At 33.6% G+C, this 27,662-nt stretch overlaps 1 protein-coding gene across 1 annotated transcript; it reads left to right on the top strand.

Annotated features, from left to right (window-relative positions):
• LOC134241227 (phospholipid-transporting ATPase ABCA3-like) lies at positions 1–27,456 on the top strand. Its single transcript, XM_062723290.1, has 20 exons — positions 1–109; positions 476–508; positions 732–959; positions 2,502–2,743; positions 3,573–3,801; positions 4,372–4,545; positions 14,331–14,512; positions 14,809–14,937; positions 15,664–15,793; positions 15,912–16,066; positions 16,210–16,365; positions 16,872–17,082; positions 17,325–17,574; positions 22,160–22,287; positions 22,926–23,942; positions 24,095–24,301; positions 24,469–24,965; positions 25,333–25,520; positions 25,785–25,955; positions 26,823–27,456. Exons 1-20 carry the CDS (start codon positions 34–36, stop codon positions 27,265–27,267), a joined length of 4,848 nt encoding a protein of 1,615 aa, XP_062579274.1. The 5' UTR covers positions 1–33; the 3' UTR covers positions 27,268–27,456.
• Positions 27,457–27,662: the final 206 nt, after the last annotated feature.

Genomic DNA, 27,662 nt, shown 5'->3' on the forward strand with positions numbered 1-27,662 from the left:
ACGTACAACGAGGAAGACATCTACAGCTGTTACATGAGTAGAGTCTTCTATGTTCCAAATACCACCGTAATTGAGGACCTCATGAATAACACAAGAAAAATAATTTTAGGTAAAGAAATTATGGTAATTTTGAGGTACATAGGTACATTGTTTCGGCCTATCGTTAATTAATTTCCTTATTATTTACATAAAATATGCAATTATTTTTAGCCCTTCATGGAATCCCCTAATTTATATTTAATTTGATATCTCTTTCTCTCCCTCTGTATGTATGTATATATATATATATATATATATATATATATATATATATATATATATATATATATATATATATATATATATATATATATATATATATATATATATATATATATATATATATATACTTCTCTCCTTTTACCTTACACAAAAGCTAAGTTAAGTAGTCATCAATGCCTTGAATAGTAATATGCCAATTTTGTTTAAATTCCAGATAAATTCAGATATGCACATTTTCCCCTAAAAGGTAATAGGAATACTCATTACCTTCTATATTATAATTGTTGAATAAAGAAACTAATTAATTGCAATCCCATTTAAGCTTTACGATACATGTAATTACTCTTTTTACTAATAATCAATATTATTTAATGGACATTCATGAAATATTCTAAAAACTCATGGTATGTTATAACTACATATAGTTCTAAGAATTTCTGAATCTCATGTTCATCTTATTTTTTTCTCAGGATTTGCAAATGAAGAAGACATGATAAATTATATACAACGGTCTCACAAGCCCGGTCATTACAATTACTACTTGGACGCGGGAATTGTATTTGTTCCGCGCCCATTGTACATGTCCGATCTTCCAAAGGACATTACGTATTCTTTACGTATGAGCGGACAATGGGACACAAAGGATCAGTACGCTGACAAATCATTTAATCCTGGACCGGCGAATGAATGGTACAATGGTAAGCTTGATCAAATGCTATACAACCTATGGTCCATGTATTTGGTATCAGTTATTTGTGTTAAAGACAATTATCATTTGGAACTGTAGAAGTCCATCTGTTTGTGTAGACTAAAGCTCAACGCACTTTTTAAACTCACATGGTTTTTTCGCACAAAATAAGGTCAAATTTTTCTTGCAAAAAAAAAAACTTAAAATTATCGAGCTTCATACCTATACTTAGGGTATTCACAAATTATTTAATCGAGCTTTCTGTGAGACTATTTAGTTGTAACGGTCAAATTGACTTCTTACTGATGAGATTTTTTCTAAGTACTTTGCACAATTTCCGTACTTGTCTTGGTTTTGTCGAAATGCAGCGCCGAAAAAATTACTAAACTGCATAAAGAAATCATGTGAAAGGATAGGATGATAAAGTATTTGTTTTTCTTTCAACATAATATGTTGTTACTATTGAAAAGAAAATTCTTTTACATTTATGATCTGAAACTTTGAAATTTTTTGTTGGAAGGTATCTTTCATGATGCTAGATATCAGAAAGTCAACCCGAAAATTCCATCTTTTTAACATGAAAAGCAGTCAAACAGACGAGAAATACTTCTGTCATCTTGCACCTTAGTGTCATAATAATGTACAGAAAATACAAAAGTTACATAAACTGCACTGTTTCTGTATTTAAGCAAGGCAGAAGTTTGCTTTGAAATGAACGGATACAAAGACGACTACAATTGACGAGAAACCATGAAAAAATCATTTGGGAACTGTCATAATCTATCATCAAAGAGCATATAAAAATCCAGTTAACGTAGAATCTACGTCGTATGACATCATAACTAGTGAATGTCTTAAGCCTGTGCTAGATCCATTATGACGTCATAATTAATTCAATGTCACTTATTCCGGTGCTTTTCAGCTTCAGTAGAAATGGAAGAAAGTACTGCATTTTGAAATTCACCGAATTGAATTCAAAATCATGCTGAATTAATCTTAATGCAATTTATATATTTTTTGGTTATAATGCTTAATGACAATATATTTCTGGAATTAAAGAAACCTGTAGGCACCTTTCATTTACTAGATCTCGACCTTAATTAAGTTTACAAATCCAAGACTATCTTGTGTAATGAAATTACAGTGTATACAAATAAACTTATTGAAATAATGTGAATGGTATGTAACCATTTTGAAGGAATGCAAAAACCCTAAGAAATCTTAAGTTGTCAACTAAATAGTGTAATATCTTGATATTTACATATGAAATAATTCGCAAGTTATCATAATTATGTTGCATCTTGCATCTATGATGTCAGATGCGGGCTAAAAGTGATTTTACCCATATTAAAATCAAATTTTCTTAAAAGATACAGTATGGAACTTACGTGTTGAAACTGATTATTCATAGCACATATGTTGTCCCATTTTACAATGAGGGAATATAAACCATTTTACTATTGTTCACATTTAAACATGTTAAAGAAACAATTGAATACAAACGTGCATAAGTATGATATATCAGTATAATGTGTCATCATTTTCTTTTCAGTGTACAAAATGGGCTTTCTATGTCTAAAGTATAGTCTTGATACTGCTATTATGGAATATATCAATTCCTCAATCAGTCTACCAGATATTAAGATTCAACGAATGCCGTATCCACCATATGTAAGAAACCCTTTGGCAAATTTCGTAAGAATCACTATTGCCATCACCACTGTCGTTGGTCTTATTCTATCTTCACTCCAACTGACAAAGGAAATCGTCCATGATCGAGAGAAGAAACTGAAAGTAAGGAAAACATACGAGTGTATTTACATGAGTAATTCTCTGTTATGTCATTACCTTCTTTATGTATTGAACATGAAGTCACAGAATTTTTTTTCAACTTTTTTGTGTTAAAAGAATTTGATGCTCTAACCGGCGAAAATGGTTGCAGGGTGTCATTGTTTTCATAACAAGATGCCGTCAGTTTGAAATTTAATTTATCAATGTTGAACGGTACTAACTTGAGCAACATCGGAGAATGTGCAAATGTCGGAGTGTTTCCAAATGTTGAAGAATGGATGCCTTATTTGAATGATATAAATTTTAAAATGCTACATTGAAGTGAAATATTTTTATCCATGTTTATTTAAATACCTGGAGTTTGTTCATGTAAGACATAACATTAATGATAATTGAGTGTTTTTCAGAACATAAAATGTATGCAAAATGGGGTCACGGTTACCACCTCATAGAAATTTGACACTACTCTTGACAATGTATAAAGAACAACATATATGCTTTCAATGAGTGGTCGATCTGTTTTCTTAGTTTTTGATAAAGTTACATAAAAATTTGTACATTGAAGCTATAACATACTTTAAAACTCTTGAAAAATATTTGTCTGTAACCAAATAAAACATAACACATAGGAAACAATTTTTTTCTCTGTCTAACACCATAGTACTAAATTAAATCTCATCAAAAATCAGTGACCATGCTTTCCAAAAATGTTTGTGGTAACAACAATTTGCTTTCAGTATAATTTACGTAATTATTAGTTTACATTTACAAATCATTAATTGAAGAAAATTAAGGGGAAATAAATCTTGTTTTAATTTTTTTTTTTTTACAGGAAACCATGAGGATGATGGGTCTGAGTTCCTTTGTTTACTGGTTCTCCTGGTTTTTTAAAGGATTCATCTATCTGATCATCACCTTCGCCATCACTGTTCTCATCTTTCAGGCTGGACCTAATAAGATGTTCCAATTCTCGGACTCCTCTTTACTTTTCTTCTTCTATCTGTCCTATGCAGTATCCGTGGTTTCCTACTGCTTTTTGTTCAGCACGTTTTTTGACAAAGGTGATTTGCTTAAATGATACGTTAAATATTTGTTATTTTAATATTCATAGAAAAACGTTCTTGAAAAAAATCATTCTCATTATTTGATAACTTTTCACTTCATATGAAGAATATGCAGAGGACTCATTTTAATTCAAGGAATAAATATCAATTTATCAGTATAGTAAAAACCTGATTCTGTTTCATTATCACAGTTAAAGAAATAAACTGGCAATTCATTGTCATATATTGTAAAGGATGAAATAATTGTGAACTACATTGGTCCTGCTATCCCCAGTAACCCTGAGAGGAGTCATAAAACCGTACAAATTCTCATATTCATACCTAGAAATCAAGCATTCAAACTCTTGGCAAACCTATGATTATAATTGAGCTTGTATTGGGCAAGGTTTTGTTGAAAAATAGGATCATATTATGTGAAAATGTATGAATTCGTGAAAGTTCGTCTACTTTCCCCTGTATTTTAAGTACTTAAAAAAATAATAGATATTTATGATTACTTGAATGGCCAAAATCAAAATATTTCTTCATTATCATACGTAATGACAGGCTAACTCTGTTTACTTTTAGCAAACACTGCCTCTTATTTTGCCGGATTTTTCTTTTTTGTCACAATCATACCAAATTTTGCGCTGGATGCAAAGTTTTCGGACATGACGAAGCCCCAGAAGATGGCAATATGCCTGTTGAACAATATGGCAATGGCATTTGGCTTTACATCGGCATCAGAATATGAAACAAAAGGTGATTCATAATACACAATTAAGTTACTGTGTAAACAATTCCTTATTATTTATGTTCCCCAAACGGAGTTTGGGAACATATTGTTTTTACTCGGTTTCTTATTATTATTAAGGTCTTCCGACTTCCTTAGGAAGACCTTATTGTTATTCGTCGGTTTCCTATTATTATTATTTTTTTTTTTTCATAGTTAGGGCGATATCTCAGCTACGAATGTACAGATTTCAAAGATTTTTACAGGACAGATGCATCAGGTTAATATCTCCAGACATGTTTTTCATTTTTTCAAAATTCGCTTCCGTTCGCGATTTTTGGGGAAATTTGTAATTTTTAAATGGATTTTTGTCACCTAGTTTTCTCGAAAACGGCTAAAGATATGAAATTGAAAGTCATGGACATGAGAGAACATCACATGTAGATGTGCCGAACGTCCTTCATTTTTCGTTGTTTGTACTTCCGGTCGCAAACGGAAGGGAATTCAAAAAGTCTAATTTTTCAACTTTTTTGTTTTTCAATATTTTTCTTTCAGATTTACAGGGTTTATAGACTGTTATCAAAGATATCTAAATATGCTTTCATTTTTCTTCATGCGTGCATTTATTGCAAAGATATGACCGAACCAAACTTTGTCACACTGTCGGGGGTTCGAATCCCGCTGGGGGTGTTGCAAAAATTTTTTCTTTGTTTTTGTCTTTTTTCAGTTGCAAATTACTTTTCTCTATTTTATAACATGTATGGAAGATTTTGCCGAATTTTAAAAGCTATATTTTGAGATATTTTGTGAAATAATTGTTATAATCACGATCTATGTTGAGAAACTACTGTAAATGAACGTAAACGAAAAAAATACATTCTGAAATCTATTCTGTAGGATGACGCAGCATAGAACTCTAAAGAAAAGTCGGTCGGAAGACCTGCTTGTTGCTTTAGCAACAAGAACGCATCTGGTTAAGGTCTTCCGTCTTCACGGAAGACCTTATAGTGATTCTATTGTTTCTTATTATTAGGGTCTTTCGTCTACAACGGAAGACCCTTCTACTATTCTTTTGTTTCTTTTTCACTTTTTTTCTTCTTATTATTATTATTTTTCTCTATACCAATTTTTGTGCAGATGATTTCTCAGAGACGGTTTGGTCGATTTCCTTGAAAATTTCAGAGATGATCTTTAATGATGTGAACCTTATTCATTTTTCTTAATTTTTGGAAATTCACTTCCGGTCACAAGTTATCGCCCTTTAATCGATTTTTATATGACATTTTTGTCCGGACAAAAACTCAAAAACGATAAACGCTAGAAGGCTGAAATTTTCAGGAGAAATAGACGACATATTGAAGATTTGTACCTATGTTTTCAAAATTTCCGGAAGTGCCTAGTATGGAAGCTCGGTAGGGGTCAAAATTTAGGACACGAATCATGACTGATTTTTTGAGACATTTTGCACCATATCTTTAAAAGTATAATTATTTTGTTAAAACATATTGATCAATATTTGTGCAGAATGACAGGATCTTTAGTATGATATTAGGAAAAAAGTGCTGACTCATCACATTAGGGGCCGAGAGGGGCCAAAAGGCTTTATTCGATAACTCTTTAGCAGTCAATATTTTGTTATACATTACTGAAGCAAAAATGTTTATCTCCACAATCTACAACTATATATTATGATATTCATGTCGTATGATACATAATTAGGGACCACAAGGGGCCAGGATGCTAAATCTTTAAAGCTTAATATCTCAAAAGGGAGAAATATTTTGATAAGTAATATTGAACAAAAGATGTTCAAAATCATGTTGTGGACAATATGCGATCTTTCATTTTTCGCTAAACGTCCCTAATAAGGAGTTGAAGGCTGGCCCCTAAATATGTCTTTTGCAAATAACTCAAAAACGAAAAAGAATCTCTGAATAGTTGTTGAACAAAATGTGTTCAAAATCCTAAGAGCTTTAAGATAAAATCATGAAAAAGGGGCTGGGCACTCAAATTAGGGGCCGAGAGGGGCCAAAAGTCTTCAATCAATAACTCTTTATCAGTTAATATTTTGTAATACATTACTGAAGCAAAGATGTTTATCTCAACAATCTACAACTATATATTATGATTTTTTTGTCGTATGGTACATAATTAGGGGCCAAAAGGGGCCAGAATGCTAAATCTTTGCGGTTTTATATCTCAAAAGTGGGAAATATTTTGATAAGTAATATTGAACAAAAGATGTTCAAAATAATGTTCTGAACAATATACAACCTTTCATTTTTCGCTAAACAGCCCTATTAAGGAGTTGAAGGGCTGGCCCCTAAATATTTCTTCTGCAAATAACTCGAAAACGAACGAGAATCTCTGAATAGTTGTTGCACAAAAAGTGTTCAAAATCCTGAGAGGTTTAAGGTAAAATCCAGAAAAAGGGGCTGGATACTCAAATTAAGGGCCAAGAGGGGCCAAAAGTCTTCAATCGATAACTCTTTAGCAGTCAATATTTTGGTATACATTACTGAAGGAAAAATGCTGATCTCAACAATCTACAGCTGTATATTATGATTTTAATGTCGTGTGTTACATAATAAGGGGCCATAAGGGGCCAAAATGCTAAGTCTTTGATGTTTTATATCTCAAAGTCGGGAATATTTTGATAAGTAATATTGAACAAAAGATGTTCAAAATCATGCTCTGAACAATATGCAACCTTTCATTTTTCGCTAAACGTCCCCATTAAGGAGGTGAATGGTTGGCCCCTAAATATTTCTAATGCAAATAACTCGAAAAGGAAAAAGAATCTTTGAACAGTTGTAAACAAAAAATTATGAAATCCTGAGAACTTTAAGATGATATGAAGAAAAAAGGGCTGATCCCTAATATTAGGGGCCGTGAGGGGCCAAAGTTGATTTTCTTATAGTCTTTAATGTTCAATGTCTTCATACAGACTATGGAAAATCATTATTTTAGAATGAAAATCTCAATCAAAATCTCAGCTCATCTCATCAAGAATCCGACGGAAGACCCACTCGTTGCTCGCAACGAGATCGTATCTAGTTATGTTCCCCAAACGGAGTTTGGGAACATATTGTTTTTACTCGGTTTCTTATTATTATTATTATTATTATTATGTCGCCCCGAACGAAGTCGGGGACGACATATTGATATTGTACGCATGTTTTTTTTATCCAGGCTGTTTCTCGGAGATGGCTGGGGCAATCTTCCTGAAACTTTCCTCAAAGGACGATCACTGGTTGTAGTTGTGCAGTGAGGTCGTTCAGTTCCAATATGTCTACCGTTGCCATGGAAACCTGTAAAAAACGACGAATTTTGTCCGAGAGTGTTCTCTCTGGTCCCTTAAACGTTCGTCATGAAACTCTTTTTATTTTAATGATTATTATCTGTAGTTGTGCGCCATGCATTTAAAATTTTCAAATAATTGATTATTGCCATGGAAACCAGGGGAATGTTAAAATTCTTTAATTTCTATTTTCTCAATAACTACTCAAGCAATCGTTTTGAAACTTTCAATATTAATTCCTTGCAATGTGTCAAAGTGATTTTTACTTTTAAAATAATTGTAATGAGTCGCTCACAGTTGTCATAGAAACGTAACAGAAAAAAGGTTAAGATGTACACATGTGTTCTCCAAGGTCTAGGTCAAAGGGTCAAAGTTCTTCGTGTCCAATAAAAGTTCTTACCACAAGGATTACATATTTGAAATACAAAAACCCTAGCACTTACCGTTCAAACATAAGGTAATATGTTCAAGACGACCCCCCCCCCCCCCTTTTGAAGCGCACTGCCAGTTAGAATTGCACATATCTTACATATACAACTTACAAGTAACGTTTTAAAAGTTTCATTCATAAAATTCAGTTCTCCTGATGTGATTTCATAGTTTGCCAACCTTCATTCTTCTTCTGTCTTGTCTCTAGATTTTATAATTATTTTATTTTATCTATATATAAAATAACGATTGTCAACTGCATTTATCAGCATTTCGCATTTTTTTTGTATATCTATTACTTGTATATCATTAATTTCATTAGATAGTGCAAGTATAAATTAGAAAAATGGTACGTTATTTCCGTAGTTTTTAATCATTCATAAATCCTAGGATCCGCTCCTTACAGGTGCGCTAAGCCTTGATCACTACTGTAGACAAAACATTCATCTCGCCGAAATGTTCACGATTCCGCTAAACTGAGAAAGTTTACACATGATTTATCATATCATAAGAAACATCAGCCCTGTACAATGCAGAAATGCTCGAATTGAAGGGGAAAATTCAGGAGTTATTGATGTGAAAAATTCAGGAGTTATTATGTCGCCCCGAACGAAGTCGGGGACGACATATTGATATTGTACGCATGTTTTTTTTATCCAGGCTGTTTCTCGGAGATGGCTGGGGCAATCTTCCTGAAACTTTCCTCAAAGGACGATCACTGGTTGTAGTTGTGCAGTGAGGTCGTTCAGTTCCAATATGTCTACCGTTGCCATGGAAACCTGTAAAAAACGACGAATTTTGTCCGAGAGTGTTCTCTCTGGTCCCTTAAACGTTCGTCATGAAACTCTTTTTATTTTAATGATTATTATCTGTAGTTGTGCGCCATGCATTTAAAATTTTCAAATAATTGATTATTGCCATGGAAACCAGGGGAATGTTAAAATTCTTTAATTTCTATTTTCTCAATAACTACTCAAGCAATCGTTTTGAAACTTTCAATATTAATTCCTTGCAATGTGTCAAAGTGATTTTTACTTTTAAAATAATTGTAATGAGTCGCTCACAGTTGTCATAGAAACGTAACAGAAAAAAGGTTAAGATGTACACATGTGTTCTCCAAGGTCTAGGTCAAAGGGTCAAAGTTCTTCGTGTCCAATAAAAGTTCTTTTCACAAGGATTACATATTTGAAATACAAAAACCCTAGCACTTACCGTTCAAACATAAGGTAATATGTTCAAGACGACCCCCCCCCCCCTTTTGAAGCGCACTGCCAGTTAGAATTGCACATATCTTACATATACAACTTACAAGTAACGTTTTAAAAGTTTCATTCATAAAATTCAGTTCTCCTGATGTGATTTCATAGTTTGCCAACCTTCATTCTTCTTCTGTCTTGTCTCTAGATTTTATAATTATTTTATTTTATCTATATATAAAATAACGATTGTCAACTGCATTTATCAGCATTTCGCATTTTTTTTGTATATCTATTACTTGTATATCATTAATTTCATTAGATAGTGCAAGTATAAATTAGAAAAATGGTACGTTATTTCCGTAGTTTTTAATCATTCATAAATCCTAGGATCCGCTCCTTACAGGTGCGCTAAGCCTTGATCACTACTGTAAACAAAACATTCATCTCGCCGAAATGTTCACGATTCCGCTAAACTGAGAAAGTTTACACATGATTTATCATATCATAAGAAACATCAGCCCTGTACAATGCAGAAATGCTCGAATTGAAGGGGAAAATTCAGGAGTTATTGATGTGAAAAATTCAGGAGTTATTATGTCGCCCCGAACGAAGTCGGGGACGACATATTGATATTGTACGCATGTTTTTTTTATCCAGGCTGTTTCTCGGAGATGGCTGGGGCAATCTTCCTGAAACTTTCCTCAAAGGACGATCACTGGTTGTAGTTGTGCAGTGAGGTCGTTCAGTTCCAATATGTCTACCGTTGCCATGGAAACCTGTAAAAAACGACGAATTTTGTCCGAGAGTGTTCTCTCTGGTCCCTTAAACGTTCGTCATGAAACTCTTTTTATTTTAATGATTATTATCTGTAGTTGTGCGCCATGCATTTAAAATTTTCAAATAATTGATTATTGCCATGGAAACCAGGGGAATGTTAAAATTCTTTAATTTCTATTTTCTCAATAACTACTCAAGCAATCGTTTTGAAACTTTCAATATTAATTCCTTGCAATGTGTCAAAGTGATTTTTACTTTTAAAATAATTGTAATGAGTCGCTCACAGTTGTCATAGAAACGTAACAGAAAAAAGGTTAAGATGTACACATGTGTTCTCCAAGGTCTAGGTCAAAGGGTCAAAGTTCTTCGTGTCCAATAAAAGTTCTTTTCACAAGGATTACATATTTGAAATACAAAAACCCTAGCACTTACCGTTCAAACATAAGGTAATATGTTCAAGACGACCCCCCCCCCCCCCTTTTGAAGCGCACTGCCAGTTAGAATTGCACATATCTTACATATACAACTTACAAGTAACGTTTTAAAAGTTTCATTCATAAAATTCAGTTCTCCTGATGTGATTTCATAGTTTGCCAACCTTCATTCTTCTTCTGTCTTGTCTCTAGATTTTATAATTATTTTATTTTATCTATATATAAAATAACGATTGTCAACTGCATTTATCAGCATTTCGCATTTTTTTTGTATATCTATTACTTGTATATCATTAATTTCATTAGATAGTGCAAGTATAAATTAGAAAAATGGTACGTTATTTCCGTAGTTTTTAATCATTCATAAATCCTAGGATCCGCTCCTTACAGGTGCGCTAAGCCTTGATCACTACTGTAGACAAAACATTCATCTCGCCGAAATGTTCACGATTCCGCTAAACTGAGAAAGTTTACACATGATTTATCATATCATAAGAAACATCAGCCCTGTACAATGCAGAAATGCTCGAATTGAATGTGGCATGTCAGATTCGTTTTCCGGCAGAACCTCAAAAAATGAAAGTGAAATTTCAGAGTTCTCACTGGCGTTATAATACACAAAATAATTCGGCTGATCTTCTTAAAAAATTACATTTGCCAAGCTTTATTGGTAGGAAAGATACTGCCAATTAACAAGTATGAGGCTCAGTTCAGTACATCTGCCCAATTTCTTTTATGCAAGTCTGCAAATTTAGGAACTTGTAATTTTTTCCTGCACTACTTTCTTCTCCTACCGATTCTAAAAATAAAATGGGATGTTCCTAATTAAGGTCTTCCGTTTCCAACAGAAAGGACTGATACGACTCGATGGTTGTCCAAGCTTAGCTAATGGACCATTGTTTAAGTGATGATAAAAATGAAAGTCTTGTCCAGTACGGGGCGACATATGCTATTGCTTGCAATAGCAGACTTTCTAGTTATTATTATTATTCTTTTTTTTCTTCTTTGTTCTCCGGTACTTTTTTGTCCGCGAGTGTTCTCAGAAACTGTTCACCCAACTAAGCTAAAACCTTTTTAGGGTTAATAGGTATGTAGTGTAGGTGTGCGGAACGAAGGTCATTTTGCGCGCATACGCATGCACGTGCGTGCGCGTGAAATGAGTGAAATGACCGATATACTTAATATCGCTATAACTTTTACATATTTTAATTAAATGATTTGAAACTCATTATATAAAGATATATTAATAGTGTAGATAATATGACACTGTCAAATTAGCACGAACTCACGCGCATGCACGTGCGCTTCGCTCTGATTGGCTGAACCAAAAATCTCAATATCTTTTCTGTTTTTTGACGAAATAATATGAAATTTAAAATATAGGCATACTTTAGGATGTTCTACAATATTATATATAAAAATTGTCATGAAAACACGCGCATGCACGTGCGCTGCAATCTGATTGGCTTAAACTTGAAATGGCTATAACTCCCTTATTTTTCAACCAAACAGGATGGGATTTAGAACATAGACAGATATAATAGACTCCTACAAGAAGGTATGGTCATCATGCACATACGTGCACGTGCGCTTCGTTCTGATTGGCTGAAACAAAAATCTCAATATCTTTTTTGTTTTTTTGACGAAATGCTATGAAATCTAAAATATATACATACTATAGGATGTACTACAATATGATATATAACAATTGTCGTGAAAACACGCGCATGCACTTGTGCTGCAATCTTATTGGCTAAAACTGGAAATGGCTATGACTCCCTTGTTTTTCAACCAAACAGGATGGGATTTAGAACATAGACAGACATAATAGACTCCTACAATAAGATATAGTCCTCATGCACGTGCATGCACGTGCGTGCATGTGAAATGAGTAATACTAAAATACGCTTAAATGAGTGTACTTTCTAATACTTCTGGATTAATTGATTTGTTATTAAGTATATAAAAAAAATATATATATATAGAGTAGACAAGATGATGTGGTCATTAGGCTCATGCATTCAGATGAGCACGCGTGCAATGCTAAAATTTAGATACATTTTGTATTCTTCTGGGAAAACGTTGTTTAAGTCTAAATTGCATAAAGTGTGTCTTACTTAATAGCGCTTACAGGGAATACGGCACCAAAAGGGAGTTGGGGAGCGTTTGGGGAACATCTGTAACGGTCCCCGTTACAATTAGCCCTAGTTATTCTTTTTTTTCTTCTTTGTTCTCCGGTACTTTTTTGTCCGCGAGTGTTCTCAGAAACTGTTCACCCAACTAAGTTAAAACCTTTTTAGGGTTAATAGGTGTGTAGTGTAGGTGTGCGGAACGAAGGTCATTTTGCGCGCATTCGCATGCACGTGCGTGCGCGTGAAGTGAGTGAAATGACTGATATACTTAATATGGCCATAACTTTCACATTTTGTGATTAAATGCTTTGAAACTCATTACATAAGGACATATTAATAGTGTTAATAATATGACACTGTCAAATTAGCACGAACTCACGCGCATGCACGTGTGCCTTGCTCTGATTGGCTGAAACAAAAATCTCAATTTCTCTTTTGTTTTTTGACGAAATGCTTTGAAATCTTAAACGTTGTCATGAATTAGGACATCCTACAATATAGTATGGAAAAAATTTCATGAAATCACGCGCATGCACGTGCGCTGCAATCTGATTGGCTGAAACCATATCTCCTTTGTTTTTTGACGAAATGCTTTGGAATTTAAAACATAGTCTTGCATTAGGATATCCTGCAATATGATATACAAAAAATTTCAAGAAATCACGCGCATGCACGTGTGCTGCAACCTGATTGGCTGAAACTTTAAATGGCTTTATCTCCTTTGTTTTTTGACGAAATGCTTTGAAATTTAAAACATATTCATGCATTTGGATATCCTACAATATGATTGAGAAAAAAAATCATGATATCACGCGCATGCACGTGTGCTGCAATCTGATTGGCTGAAACTTGAAATGGCTATAATTTCCTTGTTTTTCAACCAAACAGGATGGGATTTAGAACATAGATAGATATAAAGGCCTCCTACAAGAAGGTATGGTCATCATGCACGTGCACGCACGTGCGTGCATTTGGAACGAGTGAAATTAAAAATACACTTGAATGAGTGATTTTTAATACTTTTGGACTAAATGGTTTAATATAAAGTATATTTAAATATATAGAAAATTGTTGACAAGATGATATGATCATTGCGCACGTGTATTCACATGCGCACGCCTGCAATGTTAAAATTTGAATATAATTGGTATCCCTCTGGGAAAACGTTGTTAAAGGCAAAAATGCACAGATGTTGTCTTATTTGATAAGGCTTACATGGAATATGGCACAAAAAGGGAGTTGGGGAGGGTTTGGGGAACATCTGTAACGGTTCCCGTTACAATTATCACTAGTTTACATAAATGATCCTTTTACATCTATAATCAAATGGGTATTTGCATTTGAAATATTTAAAATTTACTAATGTTTGTATTTCTTGAATAACAAATTTTTCATATTAAATTAGATTTCATTGATTGTTACAAAATATTTATAAAGATACTGTCTCTGAAAATTATCCTGAATTGATCATCATTCCAGAATTATGAGGATATAAATTATAAATATATTTAAATGCCTTTCAATATAATCAACATTTTCCAGGTACGGGGGTTAATTGGAATACTTTCACCAAACCCCCGACGGTGGACGGAGATTTCGCCTTCGGTGACGCCATCTTGATGCTCTGGGTAGATAGTGCCATCTATCTTTTGATCACGTGGTACATAGACGGAGTCAGACCTGGAGAATACGGAGTTCCGCAACCATTTTATTTTCCATTTACGGTTTGATTGTAGTTTATTTATGATGAGAGAGATAGAAAGAGGGATAGAGAGAAAGAGAGAGATGTGAATTTTAGTCATGTACACTGTATCTATTTATCTCTTAGATGGGTACTTTCACCCTTCTATTAATTAAATAACGACGTAAAAATTGTATGAAGCAGTTTGTCTTATCATCATTTTACTTTATCTTATATCTTAACTACAGCACAAATGAATAATACGTTGAATAAAATATTCTGAATTTTTAAGTCAATCTTGAATTTTTTTTATATATCATATATTTATTTTAAATGCAGAAAACTTACTGGATTGGTGGTAAGCAGATTCCCAAGACATCTCAGGAAGATGTTGATCAGGATCCAAAATATTTTGAGAAAGAGCCATCAGGTCGTAAAATTGGAATAAGCATGAGGCATTTAGAAAAGGTATTACTAGAATTGTCAGTTATATACCAAATATACTTACCTATAAGTCGGTTTTTTGGGAGTTAAATATTGGTATAAATGTCTATTTCCGACTTATTGGCAAGTCATAAAGAGATATATTTTTGGAGGGTGAAATTTAGTATTTTATTTGCATTTCCGACGATTATCGAAGAAAATGTCTGGATATAATATATAATTTATGAATTCTTAGATTATACATACACTGTATAAAGTACAAGATTTTACATATTTTTAAAAATTTATTTGTTTTTGAAGTGAGCAATGCCTTTTTTAAAAAATAATTTAAGAATAAATATCATTGTCATTTCGAAAAATATCAATTAAAACCAGGTTAAAACATCAATTGATTTAAGTGAAATTGTCACCCGATTTTGGCAAAAAATGTACCGATTGATAAGCGGGTCAATAGCAAATCTCACCAAAATAACGTCAAAAAATACAACCGACTTATAGGCGAGTATATACGGTATGCTAGTACTGTCAGTTCTTTTGGAGAAAAATGGATCAAGTTTATGAATAATTTATTTTAAAAAATAATAATTGTAATATTATTTTAATGTTTCTGAAAGATGTAGAATATTCTAAACAATTTATCCAAAGTTAAAAAAGAGTCAAAATGAAATAAGAACTTTGTACCACAGTACGTAATTAAGGACTGTTGAGAACTTATAGCTTTGAAGGTATCAAAATATCAATTTCTGACAGGTGTACACAACTGGTATTAAAGAAACTGTTGCTGTCAAGGATATGTCTCTTGATATATTTCAAGGACAGATAACTGCCTTGCTTGGACATAATGGCGCAGGAAAAACAACAGCGATGTCAATGTTAACAGGTGTGATCTTCATGCCATCATGTCAAAGGAAACTGCAATTCAAAAATTATCATGTCAGAGTGATTTTCTGTTTTCAATTTAATATATTTTTGTTTTAAGTATTATTTTTCTAAATTAGGATTTATTCCATCAACTTCCGGTTCTGCAAGAGTGAACGGATATGACATAAATGATGACATCAGTAGTGTGCGGGGAAGTCTTGGAATGTGTCCTCAGCATGATATTTTGTTTGACACGCTAACTGTAAAGGAACACCTAGAATTTTATTACAAAGTAATACAAATACCCATAACAGGTTTTTAAGAATGCTGTGTGCTGTTGTTCAATAAATAATTCATATAAAATAAAGTCATAATAGATGCTTAACCTAAATAAATCATACAGCAGTAACGTTTAAGTTATGCTCTCTGATATAGCTCAAAGGATGCAATAAATCCAAAATGAAAGAAGATATCAGGAACACACTACGCATTTTCAAGATTGAGGAGAAACGAACTGATCTTGCAAGAAACTTATCTGGAGGACAAAAAAGGAAATTATCGGTAGCCATATCATTGGTTGGAGGCTCAAAGGTATCTATTTTTTTGTCCCCGCTTCCATTTAAAGTACCGACTTTCTGTTTCACACTTTTGTGTCCTCGCGATTTCTCGAGAAGCATTTAGTTTTGTCAGTGAAATTTAAGTTATCAACTCCTTTTGGCCAAGACCCCTATTGTTTGGGGAACAAATGTCAAGGTGATAAATTCATTAACTCGGTCTTTATTCAGACTTTATGATGAAAATGATGAAAAAAACAATGTTCATTTTGTTCTTTGAAACTTTTGTTGAACTCTTAAGAGTTAAGTAAATAGATGTGATCCGTTAAATCCTTTGGTCTATCGTTTCATGATTAATACTTTCATTTTACAAATTTTGAAAATTAAAAAAAAAGAAGAAATCTTTAATATGTAATACAATTTATTTGATTTACTAATTCCTTAAAATTGATATCAATAACACTTTGAATTTGAATCATTTGTATGTTTTGTTTTCTTGTATCATCATACATTTTATACATATGGTTTCTGAATATTGTTTAGGTAATCATATTAGACGAACCTACCTCAGGCATGGATCCCGGTGCACGGCGCCAATTGTGGGATATCCTTCAGAAATTTAAAGAGGACCGAACTATTGTTCTGTCTACGCATTTCATGGATGAAGCTGATGTTCTTGGTGACCGTATTGCTATCATGGCCGACGGAGTTGTCAAGTGCTGTGGTTCTTCATTGTTCCTTAAAAAGCTTTATGGTAAAAGCAATTTTATGATAGAATTATAAATCAGGATCCACTAAAAACAATTCACTACATAAAAAATCTCTGTGCAGATTATATAGAGCTTGAAACAAAAAAAATCTGTATAAAAGCTTTGCTTAGAGAAGAAACTCCGTATCATATGCTAGTAATGGAGATTTTAACCCTTTTCAGTTTAAGCACCGTTCAGGAATACAGCGTATATTTATTTCATTTATAAAATAAATAATAAATTACAGGAGCCGGATATCACTTAGTGATGGTCAAAGAACCAAGTTGCGATGCGACCAAATTATTAGAAACAATAAGAAGCCGTATTTCGTCTGCGTCTTTGGAAAGCAGTGTTGGGGCGGAGTTGTCTTTTCTTCTTCCCACAGAAGAGCTACCGTCCTTTGCAGACCTATTCACAGATCTTGAGGAAAATGCTTCAAGACTTGGGATAAGTGGCTTTGGAATTTCTGCGACAACAATGGAAGAAGTATTTTTGAAGTGAGCTAGTGACTTTTCCTTTGCTTTATCAAACCAAAACAGATTTAAATCTTCATGAAATTATCTTTATTATAGCTCAAACGCACTCTATTTGCAACTCCTTGTTGTAATTCTCCATCGTTGTCTAGATTTTTTGCTGAAAAGATGTCAATCGTCACGTCAACTTATATATATATATATATATATATATATATATATATATATATATATATATATATATATATATATATATATATATATATATATATATATATATATATATATATATTCCTCCGTCAGGAATACACCTTGCAGTGAACATTTTGATTCATGTGCGAATGGAAACTTTTTGATATTTCCATTTTATAAAATCACAGAAGATAATGAACAATTACGGAGGGCCAAGGAAGATTATCTTGTTAAATTATTTCAGCCTAAATTAAATGTAAATTGAACTTTTTAGTTCTAAAGAAATGGTCCATTTTATTACAATGTACATGTTTTTAACTCTATACATTTGGCGCTTTTTTGACATTTACCTGTGCAAATGTATAACGCTGCCTTTGTGACGTCATAATAACGACGTCATAACAACGAAGTTGTATTGTTATTATTATCATTGTTACACTCTGAAGAGCCGTAACGGCGAAAGCGCTTAGTGTAAAAAATTAAACGTAAACTTGTTTGTTTATCTTGGATTTAATTTTGATTTATAACTTAACCTATACCATGGACTTCTACAACATTTTCCCTATGTAATAACCGGTATATGGAAACAGGATGACACAAACAAGAGCTAGATCGGCAGCAAATATGGACAACGCCCTTGAGGAAATAACAGGTAAACTCTTTACCTTAGACGACAAAATTGAGAAACTTGCTGATATTGTCGAGAAATTAGAGAGACATATTCAATGTTGTGATGACAAACTTAACTTTCTTATTAATGTTCGTGCTGAAAATTTCCACAACATGGATTTATCAAAGAAAAAGGAAAACATGAACTACAAATCTAATGTGGATTTCATTCTACAAAGTAGATATGACAACAATATCATTTCTGCAATGTATCGAGAAAAACGAGAAATGATTCAAACATGGAGAAAGTATCTTAATGATAGAAGACAGGCATATTGGAACGCCATTAGATGTGAAAATCTTGCTGATACATACGAGAAATGGAGAAAACAAGAAGATGTTATTCTTCCACGGAAATTCAGGATTAAATCAATCAATCAGGAACCTGACGAAGAAACAAAAATTAGGTTAAATTTAGCCATCCAGAAATTTGACGCTGAAATAACTCTCCTAAGAATTCGCGTCCCGAAGTATCAAACCAAGTTTGAGGAATGTGATTCAAGAATGGAAAAAGAAATTTCAGAGAAAACCAACGCAGATATGAAAGCCAAACTTCTTGATCTATGGAAAACAGAAGTGAAATATGAAATGGATAAATCTGCTATGATTCTTGAAAGAAAGCAGGAGTGGCTCAATAATTATGAGAAAAATTACGGGAAAGAAGTGATGAAAATTTCCCCAAACACACAAAAAAATCATAGGAGCAAAACTAATGGAAATAAAAATTCCGGATATAGGAAGGAAAACCAATCTTCTTACGCTGATGCTGTACGCAATAATGAACCACAAGGATTCGATTTTCGCGCTCAAAAGAACAACTTTTCATATAAGAACAGACCAGTTAACCTTCACAATAAGAATAACCAAATGAGCAAGAAAAACTCAGCAAATATGGTGAGAAATAAGAATAACCAAAGAATGACACAACAAAACAATGCCGGAATATGGGATCAAAATTGGAATATACCCCCTAAAAGAAACCAAGGATGGCTGACAGATCAAAACAGTTTACACAATTCTAACAGTAAACAAGAAAACCAAACAAGGAATAATTCGAAGAATAATTTTTTGTGGAAAGGACGCTTCCACAAGGGCCGCCAAAAACCATTCCGATTTCTGCAAATTTAGACAACTCAGAAGAAAGTCAAAATCAGAAAATCGATGTAAAAATTGTTAATTTATCTCGGAGAGATATTACAGAAGATGAAATGAAAATTCTAGACAGGGGTTTGAAATTTACACCCACACCAAAACAGGATAATGTGGATCTCATAAAAGATGCCGATGAGTTTTGTCGGAAACTTAGACTTAGAGAATATTTTCAAAATGAAGAAAATACGGACGAATCACTTGTGAGAAATAAAAGTAATTTCAAACCACCACCTAATAGGGATAAACATTTAGATGAATTTATCAGATGTTTACAAAGTTCCGCCAGAAATAATGACATCTCCATCAATACCCATATTAAGGATAATATCACTAGACGGGAGCGAGAAGCTATCAAAAGCCTCGCAAGTGATAATTCTATTATTATAAAGGAAGCAGATAAAGGGGGAGCAATTGTCATTATGGATACGGATCATTACAAAGAAATGGTTTTGGACCAACTTAATGACAACAATTTTTACAAAGAACTAGACTCTAATGAAGACGGTAAAACCATGCGCAGGATTAAGAAATTTACAACTAATTTTGCGGATAATTTAACCAAAAAGGAAGTGGATTATTTAACCAATTTTGAAATTAAATCTAGTAACTTTTATGGTTTACCAAAGATCCACAAATCCAAAGAAATACAGACCGGACTTGAAGGTAAAAACTCATTATATATAAAATTACCTCGACCAACGGATTTGAAACTTAGACCAATTGTAGCAGGCCCTGCATGCCCCACGCACAGAATCAGTAACTTGTTGGACATACTTCTAAAGCCTCTATGCCAACTTGTACCAAGTTATGAAAGGGATGATTTGGATTTTCTCGGCCACATTCCAGATACAGTTGAACTAAATACTGAGATGGTTAGTTTTGATGTGACGAGCCTCTATACCAACATACCGCATACACTTGGACTAGAAGCAATCGCTTTTTGGATTGACAAATACCGCAATCAAATTCATGAAAGATTTTCTAAAGACTTTATTCTAGAAGGAATAAAAAAAGTATTAGAGAATAATCATTTTGTTTTTGACGGGAGAATTTTTCTACAAATTAAGGGAACAGCGATGGGCACGAAAGTCGCCCCAACCTATGCCACCCTAGTTCTCGGTTTTTTGGAAGAAAAAATGTTCAACGAAACAGAGAGACGATTTGGAAATCCTTTTGCGCAATACATACGATTTAATTGGAAACGATACTTAGATGATTTTTTCATTTTTTGGACAAGATCTACTGAGGATTTACAAGAATTCCATACCATTCTTAACAATCTACATCCCTCTATTAAATTTACCTTGGGAAAGAGCAGGTTAAAACTACCCTTTTTGGATATTCTTATAATTAAGGCAGGTCGAAAAATCATAACAGATTTATACTACAAGAAAACGGATTCCCACCAATATCTCGTATTTAATTCTTGCCACCCGTCACCCGTTAAACGTAACATACCTTTTAATATGGCAAGACGTGTTTGTACCATTGTCATAGATGAAACCAGAAGAAATGGCCGTCTACAGGAATTAAAAACATTTTTGCTCAGACAAAAATATCCTAACGACTTAATAAATATAGCAATTGAAAAGGCCAAGTCAATACCGACTGCAGATCTCCGTTCTACTAGACGAGGACGCCAGGAAAACAATAAGGAAATTCCGCTGGTCGTTACCCATAACCCACGGAACCTTAATATATATAACTCCGTAAAACAGTGTTTTCCTATTTTACAGCAAATCCCAAAATTTAAAGGAATTAATTGACCCGAAAAGCATCATCTATAGCCGACGCCAACCTCCAAACCTAAAGAAACTCCTAACAAGAGCCAGATTCTCATCGGATGAGGAAAAACGCACTGTAGCCAAATGTATGGATCCCCTGTGTGGAACCTGCCCTTATTTTAAAACCGGAGAAAAGTTTACATTTAAATGTGGTAAAACGTTTACCGTCAATGCGAATATGTCATGCAAAACTAGAAATTTAATATACTGTGTGACTTGTACTTCATGCGGGGAAAACTATATTGGACAGACCGGTAACAAACTAGCTGACCGTGTAAGAGTCCATAAACAACAAATACGAGACCCCTCCGTCAGGAATACACCTTGCAGTGAACATTTTGATTCATGTGCGAATGGAAACTTTTTGATATTTCCATTTTATAAAATCACAGAAGATAATAAACAATTACGGAGGGCCAAGGAAGATTATTTTGTTAAATTATTTCAGCCTAAATTAAATGTAAATTGAACTTTTTAGTTCTAAAGAAATGGTCCATTTTATTACAATGTACATGTGTTTAACTCTATACATTTGGCGCTTTTTTGACATTTACCTGTGCCAATGTATAACGCTGCCTTTGTGACGTCATAATAACGACGTCATAACAACGAAGTTGTATTGTTATTATTATCATTGTTACACTCTGAAGAGCTGTAACGGCGAAAGCGCTTAGTGTAAAAAAATTAAACGTAAACTTGTTTGTTTATCTTGGATTTAATTTTGATTTATAACTTTACCTATACCATGGACTTCTACAACATTTTCCCTATATATATATATATTTTTTTTTCAATCATTCCGGTCATTTCAGAGTGAAAGAAAATACAGAAGTTAACACGACCTATAAAGAAGAGATTACGGACGAAAAGCATGCCCTTCTCCAGGCTCCTGGGGGATCGTCCCCTCGGTCATACACCACAGAAATAAGTGATGTGCTGGGTAAGAAAGCCCAGTTAATGTACGGAAATTAGCGAGCTGAAATGCCACCTGTAGAAAAATGTATTTATTAAAAATCGTGCTTGGTTCTCACCTCATCTGCGCAAAAGCTCGATTTAAAAAAAAATGTTCACTAGATATGCAAGTATTCTCGTAGATAACTTTTGCACGATTTGAGTCGGACCGAAAGTTCTTGCTATCCTGGAAAACAGTTGTAAGATGCCTAATTTCAATGGTCTCAATTTTCCTTAGTATCGGTAGTTCTATAATTTAGACAAATAACAAGATAAAGGTATGTTTGCAAACATAGATTTCGATGAACACAAGACTTGAATTATTATTGCAAGGTAGAACAAACTCTAAGGTTTATGCTTGTTTCTTATTAATTCATATTTTGATATATATATTTAAACTGAGGCAAAAAGTTACTGTGTATCTGGTAAATAAATGTAGGATTTATTTCTATCTGTAATCAGCATATTGGAGTGCGAGTGCTAACCAGGGAACCTTTTTAAAATAAAGTATATTATTATTAGTGGTACCTCTTAGGGTGATCTTAGGAAGAATGATTACAGTAAAGTTTTATATTTTTGTACTTTAATTAAACTTCTTATGTGGATGGATAAATTCTTTTTATATAGATTTTAACATGGGACTCGAAAAGAACACTGGAAGTACAGCCATATTCCAACAATTTCTGGGATTATTGATGAAGAAAGCATTACATACCTGGCGAAGCCGATTTATGATGATAATTCAACTTGCTGTTCCTATATTACTGACAGTATTCGGACTTTTGGGTGATCATTTGCTGAACAATCTAACGCAGCAATCGCAGCCTCCTTTAAAATTAGATTTAGAACCTTTTCCAAATGCCCTAACCACTGTGACTCAAGGACCAAACTCCACATTCTTTTCAGAAAATATGACAGAAGAGTATGAGAACTATTTCAGAAAACTGGGTCTAGAGGTTGTGGAGTATGAACCCAGGTCTCCTTCAGAGTTTAACATTAACAAATTTTGGCTGGATCATAATCAGCGGATTGGGCAAAGACCTTTTAATTCGCGATATGTCATTGGATTTGGATTGAATAAAAGCCACATTATTAGTTACTATAACGGTGAAGATCGTCATGCAATTGGAATTAGTTTGTCCTACACGATAGATTTTCTTTTTAAATTCTACTATGGTCACTCTAGAAGCATACAGACTATAAATCACCCATTTCCACCCATAGAGGATAACTATCATTCAGACCAGGGATCGGGTTTGGCATCTTTTAAAGGTCTCACCATTGCTTTGTGTGTTTTATTTGGTTTGTCCTGTTTAGTAGCTTCCTTTGGCGTGTTTCATATCAAAGAGAAGTCCTCTGGGGCCAAACATTTACAAAAGGTGAGTGGGGTCGGCTCCACCGTCTTCTGGTCGGCCAATTTTACATGGGATTTCATCCATTACCTGATTCCAATATTTCTTATCCTGCTTTGTTTTACTGGGTTCAAAATTCCACCATATACAGAAGAAAATAGACTGGGAATTGTGTTCCTGAGTCTGTTCCTGTTTGGTTTAGCTTCAATTGCATGGACCTATCTCTTACATTTCATCTTCCGATCGCCTGCAGGTGGAACAGTAGCTATGATAATAATCAACACGGTAGCAGGTGAGTTACTCCATAGCCGACATTTTACATGCATTTGTTTTTCTGTTTCAATATAAGAAAAAAGCAGAGATCAGAACATAAATGCCGGTCAAAATCCTTCTGAAGTACTGAGCATACCATTGCCACCTTCGCACTATTTGTTTTGTTTTCAGGTTTGTTTACCTTGCTGATGGTCACATTCCTGCATCTAAGTCCAGAGACCAAAAGTGCTTCCGACGCGATGGATAAAGTCTTCATGATAATTTTGCCTCATTTCTGTTTGGGCAAAACATTTACGAATATCTATGTGCGATACGATCTTCGATTACAATGCCATAAAGATTTAAATCAAAATATTACACAAACCTTCTTGACTAATGGTACAAAATTCAAAGTAATATTATCAACGCACCTAAAGTTTTTAAATTATATTTGAATTTTAGGGGAAAAAATGGATTATTTTATTTAAAAAACTATCTGCCTCCTTTCTTGTTGAAAAATGTATAGTCAGCATTCTTAACATTATTTTTATAAAATTTCAATTTAGAAGAAAAGTGTCCCAATGACAATTATTTGGAGTGGGACTACCCCGGATGTGGTCGATACCTGTTGATGATGTCAATACAGTGGGTTGCCTTTATGACTTTAGTGTTTCTCTTGGACAGCGGAGTAATACAGCGTTTTGTCTACCGAACTCTGTGTAGTCCAAACGGCGGAGCTACAGACTCTGATAATGATCCCAGCATTAATCCGGATTCGGACGTTTTAGAAGAAGCAATGAGAATACACTTAACTCAAATAGGCGACCTGATGACAACTGACAAACTTATAATCAAAAACCTAAAGAAAACGTATGGCGTAGTCGAACATTTTCATGCAGTAAAGGGAATAAGCGTAGGAATTTCTGAACAAGAATGCTTTGGATTGTTGGGTCAAAATGGCGCAGGGAGAACGACAACATTTAAGATGCTGACAGGCGATGTAATGAGCTCTAGTGGGCATGCGTACATCAATAGTTTAAGTGTTGATAGTCAGATACAGCAGGTTTGTTCTTGAAGTTCTGTATATAATTAAGTTTGTAAAGCATTTGGCCCTTTTTTTGACGTAACCGGAAGAAAGGGAAAAATTCCCGTTAAGATTGCAGATTTTTATTTGTAATTACACTTACGAGTAGTTTTGTTTTTCACTTTAACAATAATACAACAATTGTGCATAATATCATTAATATGTATGTTCATGTGGTATGTTCAAGTTTGCCTTAAAACAAGTTTTCTTGGAGGGAAATGTCAAAATATGAATATTGTCCTGGATAAATCAGGATTTATTTAACATATTAATTCCTTAATATTTATTATTTCAAGTACTTCAAATTTTATTGTGGATGTATATTGTTACTTCTATTACACCACAGGTCCATCGTTGTCTTGGATACTGCCCCCAGTTTGACGCATTGATTGACACTTTAACAGGAAGGGAGATTTTAAGACTTTACGCCAGAATGAGGGGGATTAACGAGAAGGAGATCAGTCGCGTCATTAATGACCTATTGGACGCAGTGACGCTCACAAAATATGCAGACAAACTGTGTGGGACATACAGGTACAAACATTGTGTATCTGTGTTTCCCCTGTTTAAATTTTTCGCAGCTAGAATTAGTGTGAATCATACTTTCTTTTTTTAAAAATGTAATTTCTATCCAATCTTAAACAACATTGTTAAAAAGACTTTCTAAAGTTTTTATTTTTTCCTCTAAAATAATATTCCAAAAGTTTTAACTTCTCGCAACAAAATTCATATATTCCGTTTTTTAAAGTAAATAGAAAAAAAATATAATGATTCAATTTATTTGTTCTTTTGTTAAAGTGGTGGAAACAAAAGGAAATTGAGTACTGCCATTGCATTGATTGGAGATCCTCCAATCCTGATGCTGGATGAACCGACGACGGGCGTGGATCCAGCCGCGCGAAGGCAAATGTGGAATGTACTTTCGAAGGTCCGAGCCAGTGGAAGAACGCTTGTTTTAACGTCTCACAGGTAGAATATTATGCCCCTGTAGTAAAAGATTCGGAAGAATTGAGTTTTTGTCCTGCCCTTGTTTTTGTCCGTTATTTTTTTTTTCACAGGTACATTTCTTGTGACAAAACTTTCCTTTGCAATTTTATCATCATGTCCTTTTGATCGTGACCGTGGAGTTTGTCCTTTAAAAAAATATGTAATCTTGACCAAAATTTTAAAAAAATCCTTTGCTAGGGATTTAATGTTTCAGATATAGTATCCTTTTAACAAGCCATTACGTTGGGTTTCATTAATTTTGGCTCTTTTACCTTGAACTTGGAGTTTTGCCTAATTTTTCACAAATTCACGGATAAAAAGTTTCCTTTTCACTAAACATAAACACAAGTAGGAAAATATGAAGAATAATAGGTATTTCTTGATAACTATTTCTGTCTGCATCTTAAAAATTTTGTTTTTCTTTTCAATTTTTTCTGTTACGAACATTATCGTAATACACAGAGCAGTCTGTATATGCTTCATTATTTGTCCTCTATTTGTCTTTTGTAGTTTTGAGATTGAAAATGCAAGTCCAACCAAGTTTTATCTGATTTCAAAGCATGGGCTATTTTTATATTTTTTTATTTTATCTGTAAATCATGGTAATTTATACAAAATCATGTTTCTTTGAAAGAGACGATATAACTTAAAACAGATAGAAATGAATAGCCTCTTTCAAAAAAATTGTTTTGAAAACATTTTCAACATTGAAATGGTTGTTAATGTCCATATAATTTAAAAAGTAAGAATTTGTTTTTAGCACATTGTTGCTCCTTTTCCTACCAATAAGATGATTTGAAAGTAAAATCTGTCAGTATAATATAATAAACTATTTTTACTTACCATTAGCATGGAAGAGTGTGATGCCCTTTGTACCAAAATAGTCATTATGGTTAACGGAAGATTCGTGTGTTTTGGTAGTCCCCAACACCTAAAGAACAAATTTGCACAAGGTTACACCTTGACGGTGAGACTAGAACGTGACAATAACGGAAACGCAGTGGATTCTGGTCCGTTATGTAATCATATAAGTAGAGAGTTTCCAGGAACCGAAGTTTTCGATGATCAACAAGGCTATCTCGATATTCACATTCCACATCAAAAATTATCATTAGCAAAACTTTTCAAAGAAATGGAGAAAACAAAATCTGAATATAATGTAGAAGATTATTCAGTACATCAGACGTCCCTGGAGCAGGTGTTTCTTGGGTTCACGAGGATGCAGGTGCCCCCTGTGGACAGAAAGAGGGCGTGCCCTTGTTGTTTCTGTTGTAGGTCGAAACCAGCTTCATAAAGCGAAGGCGTAGGCCTCCCGGGTGACAGAACTTTGATATCCATCTTCTGATTTATATGCATTTAAGTATCTATACTCAAAAAGTGAAAAGATCTAGATCTTCATATTTTTTTCTTTTTTGGAAATATATATGAGCTCATTGTAGATAGTTGGGAGACAACTCATGTTTATAAATAGTATATTATAATGTTAAGCCATTTTTTATTTACAAAAAATATATTCGAACTTTCTAAGAAGTAATTAAACATCTGCTGTGGACTTCAGCTTCTAGTATAAGTTAAAGATATATCGACGATGTATTATCAATTAACAAGAGTTTCTTCAATTCAAATTTCGACTCGAAGTATCCCAGTGAATTAGGAAACGGTACCACAAAGTCTGACACATCTATGTCA

Source organism: Saccostrea cucullata, unplaced genomic scaffold (genome assembly GCF_032062105.1).
Source record: "Saccostrea cucullata isolate Sc308-1 unplaced genomic scaffold, CSIRO_AGI_Scuc_v1 ctg2863, whole genome shotgun sequence".
Classification (NCBI taxonomy): domain Eukaryota; kingdom Metazoa; phylum Mollusca; class Bivalvia; order Ostreida; family Ostreidae; genus Saccostrea; species Saccostrea cuccullata.

Coding starts and splice junctions, on each gene's coding strand:
- LOC134241227 (XM_062723290.1), top strand. CDS start 34: ATGAGTAGAGTCTTCTATGTTCCAAATACCACCGTAATTGAGGACCTC. Junction 14,513..14,808: donor CATTTTATTTTCCATTTACG/GTTTGATTGTAG, acceptor TTTTAAATGCAG/AAAACTTACTGGATTGGTGG. Junction 17,575..22,159: donor ATGGAAGAAGTATTTTTGAA/GTGAGCTAGTGA, acceptor CGGTCATTTCAG/AGTGAAAGAAAATACAGAAG.